This window comes from Charadrius vociferus, unplaced genomic scaffold (assembly GCF_000708025.1).
Source record: "Charadrius vociferus isolate BGI_N301 unplaced genomic scaffold, ASM70802v2 scaffold385, whole genome shotgun sequence".
Lineage (NCBI taxonomy): Eukaryota > Metazoa > Chordata > Aves > Charadriiformes > Charadriidae > Charadrius > Charadrius vociferus.
In genome coordinates this window covers 4,771,950-4,795,536 of record NW_009648925.1, presented here as the reverse complement: position 1 = coordinate 4,795,536, position 23,587 = coordinate 4,771,950, and the positions used below count along the sequence as shown (strand labels likewise).

Here is a 23,587-nt window from a genome sequence, read left to right as displayed (position 1 = left end):
GATTTTCAGATGTGACCAGTTAGGACAGAAGAACTTGCTTGGGAGAGTCAGGAATTGGTGGATGTTAGTCCTTACCAGTGAGAGCTGGATGGGCTCTGGCAGGTCTGTTGTCACCATTGAAATGTTCTGGGCAGGGCACTGGTTCAGAACAAGATAACTGAATAAGCACCAACTTGGGGGCGGGGGGGTGGGGGGAAACCTCACCGTCACCTTAAGTGTATTTTTATTGGAAGTTTTTAGCTGACTCATTTTTTTTGTTAGGATTGGCTAGATCATGTATAAGATGGACAAATCTGTTTTATGCTAACTTTTTGTGTCTCACCTGCCCTTTAATCCTGGAAAGCCCTTTGCACCCTTTTGTCATGCAGCCTAAGTTTAATGAGGAAAAAAATTATTTTGGTCCTGATCCTTTTAGGTCTTCGCCTGCCTGAAGGCAGCGGGGTGTGAGAATACCCATCCCTTTGCAGGGTTGTGCCCTTTCTGCCTGTACTCACTACGTTGCTAGATTTAGAAACCCAGGAAATCTGGGTTTGCCTTTGAGCTCTGCTAAACCATCGGCTGCTTCCTCGTGGAGCTGATTTTGCCTGTTTTGTGAGTGGTGACTAGAATCTGGTTTTGTTTTATGTCCTGTAGGGTTGCTGAGCTGGAAGATGCACATCTAAGATGGAAACTTCTGCTTCAACTGCTTCTGGGAAAAAAGAAGGGAAAGGTGCAGTTCTGGAGGGGAATGGCTTTACGGAGACGGGGAAGAAACCCACTCCTTTAGCAGCTGCAGGAGCAGCAGTGGCACAAGGAGGTACTTTATGTTTTCCACACTTTGAAAGCAGCAGGGGTGTTTTTCATTAGACTGTTAGAATTTAATAAGTACGGTGGCATCTGTCCTCCTGTGAACATGCTGAGTTTATTGGGGTTCTTGGCTGTTGGAGGTCACAGGAACAGGAAGCTGTGTCACCACACGGTGTCCAAACGTCACTGCGCCGTGGCAAGTCACCGCCGCTCCTAGAGAACTGGACTGGGGTGAGGGAGAGGACGGGTGGTGAGAGGTGGCTGTTGGAGAGTTGAGGCATCTCGTCACTGCTTGCCACCGGCTGACCAGTGCTGCATGGCGTAGGCAGCACGGTGCCTGCTGCTCTTCCGTGGAGGAGTTAAAAGGTGGCTGGTGATGTTGGCTGGAGCTGGGGGAGCACCCTGTTGTCATCGTCAGGGAAGGGTGTCACATGCTGGCTGTTATCCTGCAAACGAGCTAAAAAGACTGGGCCATCTTCAGCCATTGCTGCTGGGATTTCATGGTTAAAGAGGAATTTGGGATTGTCCAGCCCCACTGTAAGAAAGTTCACAAAGAAACTACCCCATTTGCGCCGTTCCTGTTCATGTCAGAAATAGCTCAGGTCCTGATTTCTTTTTCTGTTGGTGTTTTTGGCAAGATTTTGGTCCTGCTAGTGTTGAAGTCAATTGGGAAGCTCTTGTGGATGCTCACAGACATGAGGTCTTTTTTGTGGGGGTAACACTGGTGTGCGGGGGGACGTGCAGACACATTGGCCCTACCTCCTCTCACCTGCTATGGCAGGCAAAATATGGCTCCAGAAAACACATCCCTCGCTGGCACACATGTGCTCATGGATCTACAAGTTGGTGCTAGGGCCCTTCATGGTGGCTCCAGCTGTGGGCAAGGCTTTACCCGCTAAGGAGGCACCACACTGCCCTTGCTGGGGACTGGGCGTCCTGTCTGGACAGGGTGTAAGGAGACAAACTTAGAGGGGGCTGCACCAGCTCAGATGTGACAAGAGACATCCCAGCTGTGTAAACTTTGCAGGCAGCTTCTTTTTTTTTTTTTTCCTTTTTAAAATATACCTTATTGCTAGCCAGAGTCTACCTCAAAATGAACCCTTCCCCTCCCCTTCCTTCACTGCAGGGTGGTTTCTCATCACTCCAGGAGAGCAGCACAACTCCTCTGCGAGCTTCTCTGTTTCTTACACAGCCTGGCACAGTTTGTGTTGTCTGTTGGCTGAGTTTTCAAGATAGTTCCCAGCCCAAATTGTTTAAATCTGCTTTATCTGTCCTTCCTTTTCAACACATTTGTTATGCAGTTTTCATTTCCACATTGAGCTGGGAAGATTCAGATGTACAGAATAAAGTAGCAGCTATTAGATTATAACCTATTAGATTAGTTCACGTGTTTGATAAACTTTGTTAGTTTTTGTTAGACAAAGGAAAAATTTTCTGAAAAAGAACTAGAAAGTCTTTTACGCAGAGTTGTTTGGAGAGAAACACAATTTTATGTTGCTGAATGGGTTGGACCCACCTTCCTTGTGAGCATGGTGCAAAGTGGCAGAAAGGAAGGCACACCGGGCAGCAGGAACAGGGGAAAGGCAGAGACAGCAACATGCAGAAGTTTGCCATCCCCCAGCAGATTTTGATCCCTGTTGAAGAAGCACAAGCTGTAGGAAGCATGGAGGCAGCCTGCTTGAGGCATCGTCTCAGTGACTGGCAGATCCAAAGTGCTGACTGGCACCAACACAGTCCAAGCATGTGCTAAAATTCAAAACCCACAGACGTGCTGTTGCAAATAAACACCTTATCCCCACTTGGCACTTGCCTTGGGAGTGCCTCCACCGAGGAAGCAGTCACCACATTTCCAGAGATGAGATGGAAATGAGGACACTCCCGAGATGGAGTGTCCATTGGCCCATTGGGCACCTCTGGAGGCTTGATTGGTTTTTAAGCATCCGGTATTATATGTCCCATTGGCAGCATACTCTTGCCTTTGGAAAGAAGGATTTACAGGCTCAATATTTCTCCTTTCATTAAGAGGAAGTGGAGAAGTAAGTGAAGGATTGTTTGAAGATGTCAGGAGAATTGTGATGAAAGCATTCTGTAATGAGATGTAAAGAGCAAAATCTATGTCATGCTGTGAAGAGAAGTGCTCATAAATGACCTAAAATAGCTAGGAGTGAAGGAGGGAGCGATCGGACACCGGTCCCGGGAACTCTGCAGGCGATGCACGTGCTCTTGTGGTTCGGAGGTCTTTCCTTTGAATTCTGGCTTGACATGGTACATGCTCCTGAAAGAGGAGCAGCATGGTGCGTGCACTTATCAGTAGAAAAATTAATACAAAGTTGTCTTATGACATCAGTTAATTACAAGGTGTGATTTAGCAGATGATAACAAAAAGGCTGGGTAGCGATGAGACTGTACTTACGTGGCATTCATGCTAATATAACATATTTGCTTCACTAAAGTAGTGTAATTACTCATAACAGGCCAGAAATATACATATTTATGCTCACTTTCTTACAGAAGAAAGGAATGGAGGCATGGAGATTAATTACGATGTTCAGCTTGAGGAGGGGAACAGCATTAAAGGGAGGGCCTCTGAGCTCCCCACCCTGCTTTGGGGCCATACCAGCAAGTCTTTATTCTCATCCAAGACAAACTCTTTGTTTTATTTATTGTAGAGGTTTTACTCTTTGTACTAGCATGTGAGAAAGTGGCAGCAAGGCTCAGCTAGTGATGCACATCACCAAGCTGCTCTCCAGAGCCAAACAAACGTAATTTGCAACACATTTCTTCTCCTTTCTTCTACTGAGTCACACAGATGGAGTGCCAACATAGCATGTTTCTCAGATCATAAGGTTTTCTTCTTCCCTTGCAGAAATGAATAGATTCATAAGGTTTTATTTAGAATTAAGGTAATTGAAGCAATAAACTGAATATTAGTTAAATAATTGAAGAATAGCTGTTTTATTATGTTGTTATTATTTAGGCTATATTATTATAAGGTAATAATATGTGTAGTCTCCATTTCTAGTTCTCTTGCTTTGGATATTTGTCCCAAGTGTTTGCAGCCCTGGACAAATTAAGTTATGGCTGTAGGAACAGAGATCAGTGTCGTTGATGCTGTCAGTGGAGAAGAGCCCTTTTATACTAACAATCTGTCTCTCATATTTTTAGTCTACTGAAGCTGCCATTTTAGAGATCTTCTGTGTCATTTTTTTTTCCATAGTAACTCATTGATCAGATATTCAGAAATTGGCCTCACAGAAATGACAACAGGGAAGTGTCTCCTAATTTTCTTTTTTTTTCCATAAATCATGCCAGCCAAGGAGTCAAAGCTCCTTGCTTCTGTTTCAATAGGTGTGCGCATGTGTGCGTGTGACAGAGATGGAAGTTGGTTCTAGTGACAGTATGTAAGAGCTATAGACAGATCTGCAGGAGAGTCTCTCACTTTCAGTGCCTCCACTTCTGGAAGGGCAACTCCTAACACTTTGTGTTTAGAAAAACCTTTTGCTGAGGGCAAAAGTGCATATTGCTGTGTAGGGTAAGAGACTTTGGAGCAGAGCACCACGTGAATGAGACGGGGTTGGGTCCTCCAGGCTATCGCTGCGACATCCTCCCTATCAGCCCACACGAGGAAGCCCAGGCACGTGGCTGGAGGAGAAATTTAAATGAGCCACTCTTTCAAAGGCAGAGATATTTAGGAAGATGGGTTTCTCATCTTGTAATAAAAATTAAATACAAATTCTCCTAAATGCTAACTGCCTGACTTTAACAAGGCCCAGAATGCACCTTTCCCTCTCCACCCCACCCCAGCATGACACAAACACCAAGTTCCCAAATTGATGGTGTTTATGTTTGAAACATTTTTCTGATGTCTGGCTCTGTCAAGACTAATTTTAGCATTTCTAAAGCTGGGTAAAAATACAGCCTCATTACTTTGATGTCAGAGCATAGTTTACTATTAGTATATTCTGGGGTTTATCATTTTAGTCATGTTTAACACGGCTGCAGCAGGCATGCACTATTAAATCTGGCTTATTTTACATTCCTGTCCGAGATTATTTATTTGGAACAATTTCCTCTCTATCAAAAGACACGGCTAATGCTGAGTTTTAATGTGTTATTTACACACAAAATAACCTATTTACAACTCAGTATCTGCCGCAGGGAGAATGAATGGGGCAGTGCTCCCTTCATCCTGTTGTATCTGAGTTTAACAATCTGGATTGCTAATAGAACCATTTATCACGGGGTGGTAATTTATTTTATGTTAGCTGCACAGGTCTCCCTGCCTCTGATCTATGGAAATACTTTGTGTATAATGAAGTTCAACAAGTCATTTGGTGTAAACATGGGGAAACCAAGCTGCAGAACCAGTAAGACTCTGGCTACACTGTTTTTCCAGGAGGTAACAACTCTCCTCTGATATTAAGTCTTCAGTTGATGAAATACAGCCCTTCGCCCTGCGTGTGCTGTAAGGGCAGAGCGTGGGGCTTTTCTGCAGTGGATCAGAGATTGGGATGGAGTTTGGCCACTTGATTTATGGGCTGGTGGGAATGCTCAGTGCTGCAGAAGTAGCACACTCAGCCCTTTCATGGGCAGGGAGCACCTCCCATTGCTCTCCAGAGGTCTTCTGTAAGCAAGCCCCGAGTGGCGTTGGCAGGGAGTCCTTGTGCAGTTCAGCTTGTCTCGGTGCTGGATTATGGGAAGACCATGTAAATGAGGAGGAGGAAATGCCAGCATCCCAACAGACCTCAGCGCACTGAAAAAATATATAGTTTGTGTGGCCTGAGACTCAGACAAATTAGAAGGAGAACAGCCCTGTGAAGTCATCTCCTCTGTCCACCCAGGAGGGGCAGGATCTTCTCCAAAGAATGTTTTTCATTCAGTTGTTCACATTTTCCAGGAAAAAGAATATAACCAGCGCATTCGTAGCTTCCCTGCCCTGCATTGCTTTGCCATATACAGCTTAAAACTTTGAGATACGTGGTTAACAGAAAAGCCTGGGTTGGTCCCAGGAGGAAGGGGGCAAGTGGTTAAAACAGAACGATGGGAAAATCCCGTAATTTAGACTGCAAAATTCTTGTTATAGCCACTGTCTTTATTTTGTGTCTACTGTGTATAGCACAGTGGCCCCCACCTTGGGTAGGGCTTCAGCACAACACTGCTGTAAGAGAGATAGCAATGAAGAAGCATATTTCTTCCCTGAACATTTCCATCAGTCTTAAATAAAGGTAATTAATTCTGTTGGGTCTTAAAGTGGGTTTCTTTTCTGCCATAGCCCTTCTGGCTGGCCAGATTGCCTACAGGTCTGTCTTGGGTACCCACTTGTGTCCCTTTGGGAAGCCAGAGGTCTTAGATGCTCAGACTGGTGCAATGCTGAGGCTGTTCCTCCGTCACAGGATATAGAGGCCTGTGACTAGCTGCCAGCTTTGAATCACGCTGGTCACCTGCCACCTGTTCTTTGGGATAGTTTAGAAGAATCCACGTAGAGGTGTATGAAGTTAAAATCATGCTGCACCATTTTTATGTTCAATGGGCAGTATCTGGTGTACAGGCATGATGGAGAGCACTCTAGAAGCAGCAGGTTTATTTCTACAGCGACATGTAACAGAATTTTGGTCATTAAAATTGCCACAAACTGTGCCACAAAAAGCACATCTTTTCTTCTGCCTGCCCTCTTTCCTCTCTCTGTGACTTGCAATGCTGAGTCTCTCTATTCTCTTCTCTAAAATAGTCAGCAATGCAACTTGTTGGGTGGCTCTTTCCTTTGCTTAATCAAGTGATCGGAGTCCTACTTGGCCGCTTTGGTTTTTTTTGCCTCACAGGGAAAGTGTCCTTCCCAAGACCCTGTATTGGGTTTCTTGTGTGGTAGCCAGCCCTGTGGGCAAAGGTGCAATCTCAGAGTGGGTAACTGTTAATGTTTACAGAATTTTTTGGTTCACATTGCATAGCCCTTACAGATGATGCTAGAGTCCATATCACCAAAGTGTTTGACAATGCAGTAACTTCATAATATCAGCCAGCATTCACTGACTGTATACAGCTCCCCCAAATTGTCATACCAGAAGTTCCTACAATTTCAGCCTACTATAGATGCCAAGGTACTTTGAAGACAGAGCAATTTAATCTTATCCCTAACCACATTGCAGGATTGCATGCCAACTTGAAAAGCTTTTATGAGTTTAAAATGAGCAAAGGTATTCTTCACAGGCTGGTTCTGGCACTGGTGATCCCAACCACGAAGTACCACCTGAAAGGCCTTTGTATTTTGTGAGTGTGTTATTATTATCATTAATAATAGTTGTCATAATAATAATAGCTTCCACTTTTCTATTATTTTGTAAGATCCAAAAGCTTATTCTGACTAGTACTGATATGTCTTCTTTTCCGTGGATCCAGTTTAGACTTCAGTGAAGTGCATCTCAGAGGGTACCTAAATATAACCTTTTTAACTGATGCTAAACTTACCTCTTGGTGGGTTGGTCATTCATAGTCAAGTAAGAAAATCCAGCAGTGATAATGGATTATATTTACCATGATGCTTCCCTGGACTGTCTCCTTTGTGTTGCCAGCATGTCCCCATAGTTTTTTAGTCTCTTTTGCAGCTTTTTGCCTGAGCCTCTGAGAATTTGCACAGGTTTTGTAAATTAATTCTCCCTATGCTATCGATTAACCGTGGCATTTGAGCCTGCCATAATCATGGGGGACGAGGAATGGGACTTGTTTCGTCTGAAGGTGGCTGCCTAAATGTTAGGTGTCTAGTTTGGGAGCCCTTTGCATTAAGGTGGGGTAAATCACATTGTGGAGATGCCTGCTTTGTTCCCTTGAGGGCTTCACGCCTGATTTGAGGTGGCTAATGTTATGTGGACAAATACCAGTCTTCCTGACTTGGCCAAAATTGCAGTGAGCTTAAAGCAAGGAACCAAGGTGGGACTAGATTAATGCTTTAAAGCCCTTCATTCACGTTCATCAGTCCATAGCCTGATGAGCAGTCTGAGAGCCCTGGCTGCCAGCTCTGAACTGAAATCTCACCCGGCGGCTTCTCAAGTCAGAGGCAAACTCGACACCCAGGTGTCAACGCAGCTGGGGGAGCTGCTACCCAGAGCTGCTCCAGCTTTACACCAGCACTGACAAAACTAGTGTTTTAACAGAGGGATGGGCAATTTAAAATCCCCACTAAAAAGACAAGGGAAAAAAAAAAAACACCCTAGTAAATTCTAAAGGCTACAAAAGAGTCCTAAAAATAACCCAAGTGGAGGAAGGCTATTAATGCAAAAGTAAGTAATTATGTTAAGGGAAGCAACTAGAGAGGGCAGTTGTGTAAATCACTTTAAGGGGAACAAGCCTTAGATAAAATCCGTTCTTTTATCACACAGATTAAGTCTTCCTTTTGACGCTAAATAATTGATAGGGTTTGGCAGAGTGTTCCACGGCTGCCTGCGCGGAGCAGTGGGATTGCTCCTGGGGTCAGACGAATGGCAGAGAAAAATGTTCTTAGAAATGCTGTGCATCCAATACTAGCACCAAGAAATGGGGCTTGTATTCCTGGCACTTCCTAAAGAATTTCTGCGTGGCCTTGAGAAGACAGCCATGCACCTCAGAGCAGAAGGAGAACTTGGGATTGCTCATCTCCTCCTCAAACTGCCCCCCATGAAACCAAGTGGCGTGTTTTTATGGTTTGATGTGGCAATGAGTGAGGTGCAGAGGCCTGTGAGGACACAGCCCATGCCTCTGCACCTTTTTTTTTTTTTTTTTTTTTTTTTTTAAATTAGAGAACATGAATTGTGCTGTCCAGTGGCTTCTGGGAGCCCAGGTCCTGTGGGGGATTCTCTTACCTTGGTCAGCCTCAATAGTGCCTGAATATTTCAGCCTCCTGTACTTCTCTTCACACACGAACATCCTGGTAAAATGGGGAGATGTCCTTGCTCCTGTTCTGCAGTCAGGGGGCACAGAGGATTTTCCAAGGCCAAAGTGGCTGTAACGGGTTTAGCCGCTTGAGAGAGAGATGTCAAGAACAGGTTATCTCTCTGACTTTGGAACTTCATAGGTGGTGTACATAGGGCATACTATGGTGAAACAGAGGACTTAGCCCAGGTCACCATATCTACTAGCAAGTTCTTCCTCTTTCAATGATATGCCATGTAATCATCATCAAACAACTCAAATTGTCATGCCCATCAGCCAGACAGAGAAGTTGTTCCTTACCCTTCAGGAGAGTTGAATACAAGTTGCCTATGCGTCTCATAGTGCCTTTGAGAACATCGTGTTGCAGCAGTCAGTACCGTTCCTTTGGTTGCCTAAGGGTATGAAAATATTCAGTAGCACTTACTGAATTTAAACTCATTTTTGGCAGTTCCTTTGTCCAGTACCTAGCACAGTAGGCTCATAATTAGGGGAGTACTTTTTTTTTTTTTCCAGAACCAAGTGGGACATAGCTTGCAGAAACCTTAAATACTGAAACAAGTCAATATCCCATGAATTTTGTGTGGGTTCTATGTCTGGCAAGATGAGTCCTCTGATCTTACTGGTAATGTCAGAGAATAAACCTCAGCCAAGATTGTAAGTTTAGCTCTTGAAAGAACGAAGTGGATATAGTCTCTTCATGCTAACTGATTTAGGATTAGTTAAACTCGTGCGTTTACATGTGTTTGGAAGTGACCTGCACTGAGTGTTCTGAGACTTCTGTAGTGGTGTCAGGCTGAAATCAGGCAAACCTTGGTGGACAGAACTGAGCAAAAGTTTGGGCACGTAGGCTGACTGAGTGCAAAATGAAAATAAATAAAAAAACAATCAAGTGTGATCCCACATGAACACAAATGAAAAAGATTTCACACAGACTTGTCTGAAATTAATTCTGCCCTTTCCACAGTTTGTTAGAGCTCCATGGGTTTTTTACTCCTTACCTTTTTTATACCTCTTTATACCCCTATCTGGAATCCCAGATATTTTTAAGACTGTATTCCATTAAAAATGCTTCCAATTGTAAATAAATTGTAAATAAGAACAGGAGTATTGCAAGCAAAATATTTATATTTACTGCCACTAATATCTGTTTTTTTAAAATACAGCAACATTTGCAGGGATTGAAAGGTACCATTTTGGCCAGAAAGCTGTTCTCTTTTTTACATGGATCAGCTCCTGACTCTGACAGATTTTCAAAAAATTCACAGCTTGCAACAGATGCATCCTTAAGTAAACAATTAAAGTAGATGTTTTGATGACTTCAGTTGTATTGATGTAAAAGATCAGTGTCTAAGCATTCCTGAAAAACATCCAATAGAGGAGGTATCTTCCTGTAAGTCCTGACCCCATGTGCACTGCTTCAACAATAGTTTAATCATTTAAACAAAGCGGAGATACTTCTGCACCTAACAAGATGCTCCACGCTTAGAGAGAGTGGTAAGGGCTCATCACTCCTGACCCTGGGTCCGAAGTGTTGGGAAACATTTAGATCCTCCCCAAGTGAAATTTTTTGATCTGTTTGTAAGGATGGGGGAGGGAGGGGGGAATGACCTTTCTCTACTCTGTTTTTCTATCTGGGGCACACCTTGGTTTATGTCTGCTCTTTGTGGGGTGGGGACAGCAGTGATGGGGGGAACCAAGCAGCTGCCACTTCGCATGCTGGCTATTGTGAATACCAGTGTCCAGCATGAACGCATGGAAGCGCCTTCTTCATAAGGCTGGAGGTTAAGCTAAGTCTTGTTCATATCAGTTCGCAGGTAGAGCCAGTGATGTTCTTTCTGAGGCACTTACAGCCACACTTTAAAGTACAAACAGCGAAACAAAGAGGTGAGGACTTTAGGCATTGGTTTGCACATCCCATTTTAACAAGAGGAATTATTATGTGTTGTGGGAAGCTGACCCGACTCCCAGAGGCTGCTTGTGTGAAGATACCCAATTTTTTGGTGGCTCCCTATGGTGAGGGCACAGAACTGCGCCTGGAGAAAATTAGTTTCAGTTCCTGATCCAGCCTCAAACTTCCTTCGTGATTTCGGGAAAGCTGCTTGACTTCCCTTTGCTCCTCCTTTTATATAATGAACTTGTGTTGTTCTTTGGGCCTCCAGGCCCATCCATCAGCATCTGGTTAGCATGTTTATGGCATTGGTCATACTGAAGCACTTAACGGGTCAGACTGCATAGAGGTTGCCGTTCCTCCCCTCCCCACCGCCTGCAAGAGGGTGCTGCTGCCCCTGGGCACTGTGCTACAAGGGTGACCTTGTTCATATGTCTGAGGTGTCAACCTGCTGCTCTCAAAGGGATCCAATAAAACAGCTTTGCAGAGTTAGGGAAGATAAGGTTAAGTTCTTATAGCAAAGGCGTTTTGAATATCTATAGTGGGGAGACTGGGGGTGCATTGAGATTGACTGCATTTTAAAGGGTTACACTGTGCTCTGGAGTAAGAAAGTTTTTCATGTTATCTTGCCTGGCAAACTCAGTTGGAGAATATCATATTGTTAATAGCTGGGTAAATCTTTTGTATTGAAATAAGAGAAAATGAATTTTCCCAGTTTAAGAGGGTTCCCTATATACGTAATCTATGGGTAAAGTTCATCAAACAGTTTGCTGAGGTTCAAGTCCCTGGACAGAGTTTTGGACAGACCTGGATGAATTTACAAAAACTATGCAGAGCTTCAGGGTTTCACCCTGACCCAAGCAATAGGCAGTGGTTTTAGCAAAGTCTTCTGTAATTAGACTCTTAGGCAAGGTGTTGTTCTGGGGACTAGGTGATAGAAGGAGAAGAAATTCACTGACGTGGGATGACAGCTTCAGATAAAACCTGAGTTTCAGCTTTCCTTCCTGTTAGCCTTCTGTGCACATGTACGCTCTAATGCTGTAATAAGCTCCAAAGGAGCTGGCAATAGTATTGTTTGGTACAATTTTTTCCCTTTGAAAAACTCTGGAGGAACCTTCATGTGCTGTTACAAAGACGTCCTTAAAACATCTTTACTGCAGGGTCCTGTATTTCAAATGCTGGAGCAGTGACTCTTAAAATAGATATGAGATGGCTGAATGTGTGAAAAACATTTGCATCTCTTTCTGAGCTCTGTGCACGCTGCATCACTTCTGTAAGCAAGCTAAAAGGGTTGGGAGGAAAAAAAGAGTTTTGCAAATTTCCGTGCTGCTTTTAATTCCACTTGGAACAATGGCTTAGCAGCTGAAATAAGATCCAAGGCTATCTTTTGGCCACATAGAGTCAGTGACACTTGAAACAGGCTGGATTTATATGTAGTTACTAAAAAATATATAGCAAAATGAAAGTCTCAGACACTGAGTTCATGTGCATTGCCCATTGTAAAGATAAGTAACGGCTGTTATAAGATCACTTAAATGGTTACCTTTGGGACATAAAAGGGATCTTTGAAGACAGTAAGTCTTAATACAGAAATGTTTACTCATAAAAAATACATTTGGAATGGGGGAGGGGAACACATTTCCTATTAATGTGGTTTTTGCCTTTTATGGCAGGTTGTAGCAGGTCTTTAACCTCTGTGGCACTTGAGCGGGGCTAGAAATGAGCTTCTCTAAGTATCAGCCCAAAGGGCCTTTCCTCACTGCCCGTATCTGCAATGTCTCTTGTAAAGATGGTTTTAGTTTATTCTTCCTTTCTGTGACCCAAATGAAAACTATTCTTTTCCCACTTCAAAACCTTCCAGTAGTTAAGTCCTGAGGGCAGAGTCGAAATGTTCCCCTGAATTTGGTTGACTTAACCTTGTGTTTTGTGAAGTACGGGGCTGGTGGCCCAAACCATGTTTAGACACTGGGAATTCAAAGGCTACAGCAGCTGACTAAGGCTCGAGAACACAAAACGGAATTGGCCCTTGTATGGTGTGGTTGCAGATACCACAAAGGAGGGATGATGTTTCTCCAGATGCTCACAAAGAGTGCAGATGTGCAAGACCCTCATTCCTGATCCGCCTCCGGGTGCCTGTGAAGTGGGTGGTGGCTCACAGAAGAGCCACATAGTTAATGATGTACAGAGGTGGCCAGGTCACTTGTGGGTTTTCTGGTAACGGTTCCGTAGATAATTTTTTCTAGACAATTCTTATGCCCTTAAGTGAGGTAAAAGGTGTTGTCAGCAGCATTTGATCGGGGCTGCATGAACCCGTAACAAGGGAGGACGTGATTTCTGCTTCAAAGTTTTGCAAAATTATTAGTAGATGGGGTAAGACGTAAGGTGCCAGCAGCATCAGAGTGGTAGAGAGATGTTTAGAGTCCTTTATGGAAACCATGGTGGATTATGGTCAAAAGTCTACTCAGATAAGACTATTTACAGAGCAGCAGAGGTGCAGGAGGAAGGTTGAGTTGTGTAGAGGGATTGGAAGGCCTTTGTTGTCCAGAGATGTGAGGAGCAAGACTGTAACAGCAGGGTTTGAGCCAAAAGACACCATTTTGTGGAATCTTAAAGAGGAGAACTTGTTAGCAAAGGGAAAAGTCGTGAAGTATTTGAGCACAGAACAAACTTCATGTTTGCTGTGAAGATGAGGTTATCAAGCTGAGACAACTGAATTTCTGATTAACCTTTTCTCTAAGCCCATAGCCCAGTGCAAAATTAGCTCTCCATATCATAGAATCATAGAATGGTTTAGGATGGAAAGGACCTTAAAGATCATCGAGTTCCAACCTCCCTGCCATGGGCAGGGACACCTCCCACTAGACCAGGTTGCCCAAGGCCACATCCAACCTGTCCTTGAACACCTCCAGGGATGGGGCCTCAACAACCTCTCTGGGCAACCTGTGCCAGTGCCTCACAATCCTCAAAGTGAAAAACTTCTTCCGAATGTTTAATCTAAACCTGCCCTCTTCCAGTTTATATCCATTCCCCCTCGTCCTGTCACTACATGCCCTAGTAAAAAGTCCTTCCCCAACTCTCCTGTAGGCCCCCATTAGGTACTGGAAGGCCGCAATAAGATCTCCCCGGAGCCTTCTCTTCTCCAGGCTAAACAGCCCCACCTCTCACAGCCTCTCCTCATAGGAGAGCTGCTCCAGCCCTCAGATCATCCTCATGGCTCTCCTCTGGACACGCTCTGGCAGGTCCACGTCTTTCTTATGTTGAGGACTCCAGAGCTGGATGCAGTACTCCCTGGGGGGTCTCACGAGAGTGGAGTAGAGGGACAGGATCACCTCCCTTGCCCTGCTGGCCACAGTTCTTTTGATGCAGCCCAGGATGCGGTTGGCCTTCTGGGCTGCGATTGCACATTGCTGACTCATGCTGAGCTTCTGGTCAATCAGCACACCCAGGTCCTTCTCCTCAGGGCTGCTCCCCAGCCACACCCCACTGATCCTGTATTTGTGTTTGGGATTGCCCCGACCTAGATGTAGGACCTTGCACTTGGCCTTGTTGAACTGCATGAGGTTGGCTTGGGCCCACCTCTCCCGCCTGTCCAGGTCCCTCTGGATGGCATCCCTCCCCTCCAGCATGTCTACCTCGTCAAATATATGCCAGTGACAGGGCAGGACTATTGGTGGACTTTGTTATTCCAAAACACGATGCTTATCCAGGCAGTAATCCTTTAGATAAGTAACAGAAATTAGGTTTTGAGTCACATACCGACCTGTCTTTGTAGTTAGTACAGCATGTTCTGGTCATGTAATGAGACAGAGGACAGATTAAACGAAAGACAGGCAAGATTTTCATTCAGGAAATTGGTATGGTAATGACAGATATGGGATCTTGGCATGTTTCAGATAGGCTTCATCTAGCCTCTTCAGGTAGCAGATACAAGCACGGCTCTCACTTATATTCACCCAGTCAAGCATGAGGAGGTAACAAGTTCTCCAGGGAGGCTGGTATTTAATTTCTGCCAGATGCCTGCTGAAGAATACTAATAGAGATCCCAGGTTTAATGTGCCCTGGGAGTGCAGATGGTTGGTAGCAACATGCCTGGCCCGACAGCCACATCTCCCTTAGCTCCATGGCAGAGTTGCCTGGATTTTCATCCCCTTCTATTTGGATTGTAAAAGCGATGGCTTGGTCAAAGAAGCCTTTGCTGACTTTCCTGGGAGATTTTATGGAGGGTTAGTGAGACGCTGATGTTACCATCAGCGTATCATGCCAATGGGTAAGAGGAGCAGCAACATCAGTTGCCCCAGACGTCACTTGGACTATCCTCTCGGGCAGGACAAGCCAAGTGCTGTGACGCAGTGAGGGCCACGGGGAGGGTTTGTGCTCGAGAAGCACTTTGGCCAGCCCCTGCTTTGCGTGCGTCACCCTCTGAGACCACGGTGAAGGCGAGGGAGGGTGGCATCCAAGCCTGCCACAGCCCCCGTGGGAAGCCCTTGTGGGAAGGGACAGCTTGTCCTTAGGCTGGAGCGGGGAAAGGACTTCTATGAATCTCGCTTTCTTACCAAAAAAAGGAAAGGGGGAAAAAAAAAAAAAAAAGAATAACCCCTGCAAGGCTCCGTATAAATCAGGGCAATAAAAGTGCCTGTGGTCACGATCAAATTATACGGTCTAAATCTATATAAAAGAACTGGAGCGGGTTCAGTCCAGCACTAATGTGCTCCTTGCTGTAAGCAGTGAACGGGGGGGAGGAGGAGGGGGAGGAGGAGGAGGCAGGGCAGGCGCTGGGCTCCCAGCACCAACACACCGGGGAAACAATTTGCTGAGGTGGTTGAAGTACATGTTTTCAAAATTTGTTTGTGTCCATAAGCGTTTGAGAAGAGGATGTCGTCTGCTTACTCGGTAACTTGTGTGTGGCCTGCGAGTGGTTTCAGATGCTTGGCCAAAACCAAGTAATCTCTCCTTTTAGGAAATTTGAAAAGTATGCATGCATCCCAAAAAAGAACGGAGATTTGTAATGACGTCCCGTGCTTCTGCTGCGGTGCCTTGTGTAATCGTGGCACCACGTGCTGGCGAGGTGGGGAGAGAGATTGCTGAGCCCTCTCTGCTAGAAACAGAGACCAGATATTATGATTTGGGCTTTCACGAGACTCTGAGTTAATAGATTGTTTTTAACAGGAGAAAGGACTACTGAGGTATGTCGTATATCTTCAGAATTCAGCTGAATGCTGCAAAAATGTCCAAATTAGGACATGGTACTTACTAGAAGTGAAATAACAGAACTAGTGAACTTTCACAGTGAGAAGAACTTGCAGATAAAGTTGAAATTTATGATGGTGTAGAAGATTTTTAAACTGAAGGTTTTGGCTTCTTTTCTGAGTACCCTGGCCACGCTGACAAGTTTATAAATCTCTGTGGGGTTTGGCTAATATCCCGAGGATCTGCAGTGTCCTACTCAAAAGTGGTAGCTGCCTTCAGTATTAATTAAGGGCTGTATTAGGGAAGAGTGGTGGGAGCAAGAGGGGTCTTTCAAGTCCGGCAGCCACTGCTTTCAGAGGAAACGAGCAGAGTGGCTGCAGATGCGCAGCCTGAGAGCCGGAGGGACGCCCTGTGCCCCCGGTCTGCACAGCAGCTGTGTGGGGCCAGCCAGAAAGCGTCAGACTCATCGGCTGTGGGGGGAAACATCAAATCTCCTGGGGCAAGGGGTGGGGTGGGGGGGAAGCTGGGAAGCTAAAAGCAGTAGCAGATTAAGGCACAATCCATCGAAGACCACGCCAGACTTAGATGAAGGAAACGGCACAAAGAAATTTAATAACCTGTTATATTTATGTTGCACATTTCATCCTCAAAGCATTTTACGAACTTAATGATGTGCAAACTACGCACCCGCGTATCCTTTCATCTGCCAACGACTGTTGCCGCCTTCAATGTGAAGCCTGATGATGGCTGCTTCGCAGCATCACAACAGTATAAGACAGCAAGTGGAAAATGCCTTAACTGATTGAATTGGGAGCAGGCAACTTTAGGGAGGCAAAACTCAACCTTTGGGTAAGACAGAGGGATTGAGAACAGTTGTTCTGGCAAAGAGCACGTATGGCAATATCTTCTGTGACTACAGTCAATCAGCGATTAATGTTTTGGAGATCCCACCAGATAGAGCTTCTTGAGAGAAAGATGGAAAACCAACCTTAGCTGGCTAGAAATCTGGTATGAGCTTTCTTCAGTGCCACTTGGCAGTCTCCCACCTTGGAAAGCAGTTGCTGACTCTGACCTGCACGAGCTGCTTTTCTACCTGAGATCCAACAGGATCAAATCATGAAGTTCAATGGATGGTGCTGTGATGTTGTCTGTTTCTTAAATTTTCCCGCTTAATGGCATTCTTGTCTCAAATGAAGGGTGTTTATTTTTAAAAGAGGTCAATAAGCAATCATTAGAAATCCTAGGAGATGTATGAGTTGATAGCATTTCAAAGTTGTTGGGAAAGAAGAAAACATGCCATACTAGCAGCTTTGCCCTGTTATCTTCTTAAGGAAGTTCTGCGTTTTCAAGCATGATCGTTTTCAATGTCACCCGCCCTGTAAGGGTTTCGGCGTGCCGTCTAATCCCCCAACTTAATGAGTTCTGCAGGGATGCGCCATGATAGCTAAAGATCATTTACCTGAATTGCTTTTTAATTTCTGGAATGGGAAGCTGCTTGTGCAGCAGGATAATTACATTATAATTTACAGCAATCCAAAATCAATAAATTTAGTCATATTGGGATAGAGAAGGAGGGTGAAAAATCCCCCCACCATTAAATTATTTCACACTCTGTACTTGATGTTCCAAGAACTCAACAATAAACTTTGGGGGATGGGAGAGAGAACCACTGGCTTCCTGAGACTGGTCAGTAAATCAGCTCTGCTCAGTGACTTCTATAGTGAAACAACACATGGCTGTGTTTGCAGAAGAGGGAAAATACAGGAGGTAATGTCGTCTTTCTGATTTATTTTAATTAGAGAGTATTAAAGGAGAGAAAATGCTTTGTACTCTCTGGCCCCTTATTCCAGTGGGAAAAAGCAGGTGAACCATCACCAGCTGAAGGCTAAACCCGGGCGTCCACCTGAGCTTTGCTCCCTGCCTGGATGTAGCAGGAGAGTTGAATAATTATTGGGGTAAGCCACTATGGGAACTGCTGGTGGGTTTTCAAGCTCTTGACATCTTCATCAAAATGAGATTGGAAGATTTTCTCCAAGTTAGTATTTTTGCCATGTACAAACTACTGGGATATTGCAGGGACAAATTAATGAAAGCCTAGGAGAGGCAATTTTTGCAAGGAGAACAGGCTATGTGGCCTCAGTGTTTCCTGAGCTTCAGAGCCTCTGCTCCTCCCTACCCCATACGCAGGAGGGACCACTCGAGGGATGGTTGTCATTTTGGAGAGTCTTCAAAACCCAATCAGTGCTCTGGCTGCTGGAAGCACTAAGGGAGAAGGGATGACCTTGCAATGAGAGGGTTGGGCTCAGGACCTTTGTATCTGCTGCCAGAACCTTTTTGGTGGAAGCCAAGCCCTGGCAACACCAGCGCTGATCTGGCCGATCCCTGGGCCACCGAGCTGGTGGCATCTGCAGTGCTTCATGTTTTCCAGGGTCCACCCAGGAGTCAGGTTCAATTCCTGTAGGCAGGAGGAATGGCAAATAGACACAGGTAGCCCAAATACACCCTGCATGATTTAAGAGAAATATTATTTGAGTAGACAGTTCAAAGGGGTTCATTTGGGCACATGGAGATTGGAGCTGTGGTTTTGGTTTGGGTTGTTTTTTTTTTCCTTCTGTTTTCTTTAAAAGAAAGCTTCCTGGTTGTATTAAATCTCACCCGTGTATTCAATGAGGTATGACCTGCTGAATTCATCTCACAGGAAGATGTATTAGGCGTTTCTGGACTTCCCTCGCTCAGTCTGACTTGATTTTATTTTTCCTTTGAAACCACAGAAAAGCTGTCGATGCTGCACCCAAAAAAGGATGTTGTACGAAAGGAAATCACTTTGTCTCTTGTATTTGAGGAGGATTATGATCTGGCATGACCTCATTATGGGTTAGGCGAGGATATTTCTGGAAATACTAATTAAATACTTTTTCCATCCCTTGTGCCCTCGTAGCATGTGTAGACTTTATAACAAGAAAAAGAAAAAAAAAAGCTGTCTGCGAGGAATTTTTTAAGCTCTTTCTCCAGTCAAATGAAGGAAGTACAGTTACAGTCATAGTAGCAATATTAGAAGCTATTAAACAAAGTTTTCTTAGTTGTGATGAACTAGAGGAAAATAATTATCTGAAATAAGAGAGTAAAGCTGGGACTCTCCAGGTGCTTTTGTCTATGTTTGACTTAGGAGTCTGAATAATTCTTGTAGTTTCAGCAAGAGCAATCTGGATTGCCAAAAACATCCTTCCTTCTCTATGTGTTTTTTTTTTCTTTTAATTTATTTTCACATTGAGGTTCAGTGAGCACAAGCAGTAGTGCACAGCCTCATAAACCATCTTGTTGGCAAAAGCTGGTGGTGAGCTCTGGCGCGGGGTGGAAATCTGCTACACTGGCACAGCCATGGAAGAATTTACATGGCACCATGTCCTAATATATTTATTAATGGCTATCCTCCTGTTATTTCTTATGGTGGTGTCCTCCTTCTGGGCTTACCTGTTTTGCTACAAGAGCTGTATCCTCAACTTGTGGCATTTCAGTGGGTTTCAGCAGCTCTGAATCTGACCCTGACCGTCTGAGCTGTTTCCTATTGAGGTCAGTGGGAGTCTTCCAGTTAACTTCAGTAAGAGCTGGACTTGGCCGCTGACAAAATGTCTTTAAAAATTGCCTTCAGCAAATAAGCTTGTAAATGTTAGCACTAAAATAGCAACGTGCAGGCCCAAATATGTCTGTATTGAAAACACATGCTGTCAAATAGATAAAAATGTGTTCTTACAAAACCTTCAAACATCATCACGTGAAGGTTGTAAAGATTTTTTTTTTTTTCTTGATTGTGAAATGATTTTGATTATATATTTAGCACTTTGGTTCACTACCCTGTTGTGTGGTACTTCACACAGGGTTGAGTCTAACGAGGTGAACCCCTGACTTGTCTAGAAGAGCAATCAGTGTATTTTGTTTTTTCAGTTATTGTTCTAAATCCAGGGACGTGGTGGTTCTTTTTTTCTGTGAATGTGAGATTTTCTTCAAATTGCAATATTCCATTGGTATATAAAAATATCCAGTCCTGCATTTTGTTTAAAGCCTCATTGCCCCCATGGATATGAAATAGGACTGTTCTATTGGAGCCAAACAAGGGAAATGGATGCTTTCTCATGTTAACTTGAGTAATTGCTTCTTGACCTGCAAGTTGCCAACTTTGCATTGTAACATTGCGAAAGGAGAGAAGATGTGGGGGAGAATTGCCCATGTTTTTAAACTTTTGCTTTCTCTGTCCTTCCCGGTGGTTGAGGTAAATGGAAGCTCTGGTTAGGGTGACTGGGGCAGCTGATGAGCGGACCATGGCTGGTTGCTCACTTTGCACCGCTCTGCAATTGCTGGAGCAGTTGTCTGTCGTCAGCATCCTAAGTGCTGCACTTGAGAGAGTGATGGTTAAGGCAAACGGAGCCGGGTGATGTCTTAAATGCCTGTTGTAAATTGTTGAGCCCCAGGAGTGGATTGATAATGGATAACTTGATTCAAGGCAAAGCAAGGGCAGTAGTGCAAGTGGTAACTCCTTCAGCCATCCCAAGCCCTGCTGCCTCTGCCTGTCAGTGAGCCAGCGGCACCTGGCCTTCGGCAGAGGGAAATGAAAAGATTTTATCTGGGCTCATCTGAGATGACTTGTGTAACCATCTCCGTCCTCCAGATTCAAGTTGATAATATTTGAATACTCCTCCCAGCCACGCGGGTGATGCAAACGCTGTTGTTGCCTTTGTTTCTGTTTCTCTCATCAGAAGTACTTCTTTGCAGGGGTCAAAATCAAAGCTCTTCCTATGAAGTCTATTAAAGTGAGTTGAACCTGACTGCCCGGAACAGAGAACAGGAAAATCTTTGGCAGGGTAAGCTCTCCTGGGGAGCTAATGCAAGCTGGAGCTCAACAGATAAAACACTGAAATGGGCGGAAGTTTGCCAAGACAAACTCTTGGACTTTTCCAGACCATGTCCCACCTCCCATGGGACATGAATACATCAGGGGGTCTTGCCGGTCCCTGTGGGTTCTGGCAGAAGCACGGTTTTGGTGCTGTTGGTTTGGTGTGACCCCCTTTCCTCTCGCCGGAGGACTGCTGAAAGAAAATCTCCTGTTAGTTGGAGCTTGGCATTTGTTTTATCTCAGAGAGGCCTCTCCAGCCTCATCTGCGTCAACAAACTACTCCAGTGGAGAGAACAGTTTATACCAGCAGAAGGGCTCCTCCTGCAGCTAAAACCCATTCCCCAACCCAGCACAGGCTACACAGGAAAATTATGTTTCCCCACTTGCTCTTTTCTTAGCTTTTTTTTTTTTTTTTTGGCCAATGCATCTGTCTGAGCTCAGGACTTCAGGAGGGTAGGGCAGAGTGTGGGGGAAAAGTACCAGGATCCATCCCACTGCGAGGGAGCTGAGGAAACCCGCACTGCTTTGCAAACTGGATGTTGGGTGGCCAGTCCAGTCTGAGCCCATCATCTAGAGGAGGAAAACACACAGAGGCTCCTGCACAGAGATTTATGCATGCCACAACATTGTTGGCTTTGCAAGAGAAGGGACCCCATTCTTCCCTTTAACCAAGGAGGCTTTTGGGAAGCCCAGAGCTTCCTTTCTGACTCTTGAGCTGAAATAGGTCCATCCCTTTAGGTGAATGCACTTGTAGGATAAAGGTGCAGATGGTTCAAGTCCTGGTCACTGCTGTTGCAACATGCAGTGAGACTACAGCATGGTTCAGCACAGATGCCTGAGTCCAAGCCGATTATGTGAAAAAGTAACATATGAGCAAACTCAGGGTGAGGCAGAAGAACAGTATGGGATTTAAAAATCTCAGCCCTGTTATTAATTTCTCTGGAAAAGGTGAACTAATGATTCTGCTTTTAATTCATTAGTATTTAGGCTAAAAATATGTTGGCTCGGAAAGAAAAGGATAGAGTAAAGGGGAAGATGTAATAAAATCTCCCTCCTCCTCTTAAAAAAAAAAAAATGTTTTGCACAAAGCAAAGACAATTCACTGATTAGAAATGAAAGTTGTAGTCCCGTGGGGCCAGGCTGGAATTACTGCATACCACTTGCCTTTGAAATCAAGGCCTCCAACCTTCTTAATGTCCAGGTGGGGAATTCCGGTGGCTTTACTCTAATCCAGGCAAATCTGAAATCCAACCCTGTTGGGAGGAAACAATGTGGGAAACAGATTCATCTTGATCTCAGCTTTGTGCCTTGGAAAACGATTAAGACCAACTGTTAAGCAGCTCCCGATAGAGTTCACAAACCTGCCGGCCTCTGTGTGACACAGATTTCTCAGTTCAGGCGTTACCCCTTAAAATAACAGATGGAACTGATCCGGTTAAGCTACAAAATGGGTTTCCCTTATTCCCCAGTTGTTAAAATATTATTTCTGTAGTTGCAAATGATTTTTAATCTGATTGTTTTGCTGCGATTAATTTTTTTCACTTTCTATTGTTACTTAAAAAAAATCAAACCCCAACAATTTAGGGCTGCTGACAGGCATCCATGCTGGCTCCTTTGAGACTGATGCCCTGAGACACTAAATCCTGTGCACTACTGTGGAGGTCACACACATGGTCCTATCAAACTCACGCAGTAGGGTTCCTTCTATACCCTTTTTCCTGTCCCGATCTCAGTCAAGATAACTGGTTTTATAGTAGCTTTTGAGGATTTCAAAGTGATTTAGAAAATCAAGTCCTTTGAGGTAGAGAAGTATTCATGTTCTGCCCATAAATAAAAGGGAGAACCAGAAAAGCTGCTCTTTGTTAAAGCTTATTTTGGCAAATCCATGAAGAAAATGAAGGACTGACAAGTCCATCTACCGATATAGTTGTTTGGAAAAATTCCTTAGGGGAACCTGCTTCCATGAGATTTTAGACAGGGTGCATGTTGGAAGGACATCCTGACCTTGCAGAAGCTTCCTGAAAATGAACATTAGAACGTTTTGAGGTCTCTATGCTCTTAAAACATTGGTTAAGTGAGAGCAGTAAGAAAAGAATAACTAAACTTTCATGTAATCTTTGTTATTCTTATTTTTCTTACTTATGTTTATTGCAAATGGTTGCAATCAACATGCATGGGTAGCAAAACTTGTTGCTGATTTGATTCCTGGGTAATTTTGCAAGTGGTTACTAGCAGATTTGTGAAGTTTGGCACGTGACTATGCTATTTAAGGGTGGGATTTCAAAAGATTCCAGTGGAATTCAGAGCACAGATCCCTCCATTTCTCCCTTACAAATAGACATCTTGTTCTTTACAGTGGATTTATCATTATTGCAGTTTTGGCAAGGCTGTATCAGCTAATTTTGTTTAACACCATTCCTCAGCATTCCATTACTTAAAAGGCATGGGCAGCTTTGTTGTTCTCCCTTCCTTTTTAGACAGCACATCCAATAGGTGATTTTTAAAAGTGCAGTTAAATATGCAGTATTGTGCGCGCCTTTTGCACTATATCAAGAATAGAGGGATGGATTCTGCTTTTTCTTGGAGACCATAAATATTTTGCTAAAGCCGTCTGTGTGTGTATGCACATGCACTGGCCACCAGTCCCGCTCCATGCTGTAGGCGTAGCTGATGTCTCCTGCTAGGACCAGGAGGAACTAACAAACCAGAACAAGAAACAATCTGAAAGTCTGTTTCAGCCTTAAAATGGGGGCAGAAAGTTTTATCAGTTCGTCATGGACAAATGTTTCTGCCATTAGTGGGGTTCCTCGAGGTCGGGTTTATTTTCCTCTTTACCAACCCCATTTTCCCCAAGTAGTGTCCCATTTCACCCCTTGGAGGCTGCCCAGACATTTTGGCATGGCACATTTGGGTTTAAACTGGAGCTTTCTGGTTCGTGG

The 23,587-nt window shown here is 44.3% G+C and overlaps 1 protein-coding gene across 2 annotated transcripts in view; it reads left to right on the top strand.

Moving 5' to 3' along the window:
• Window positions 1-630: 630 nt before the first annotated feature.
• The window catches only part of GLI2 (GLI family zinc finger 2), a 144,188-nt gene continuing 121,231 nt past the window's right edge, over window positions 631-23,587 (top strand). Inside the window, exon 1 of one of the 2 annotated variants that reach the window (XM_009887279.1) lies at window positions 631-796. In XM_009887279.1, coding sequence (XP_009885581.1) covers window positions 664-796 — 133 coding nt within the window. In that variant the 5' untranslated portion in view covers window positions 631-663. The remainder of the gene's footprint in view (window positions 797-23,587) is intronic. The other variant, XM_009887277.1, reaches the window with a different exon arrangement.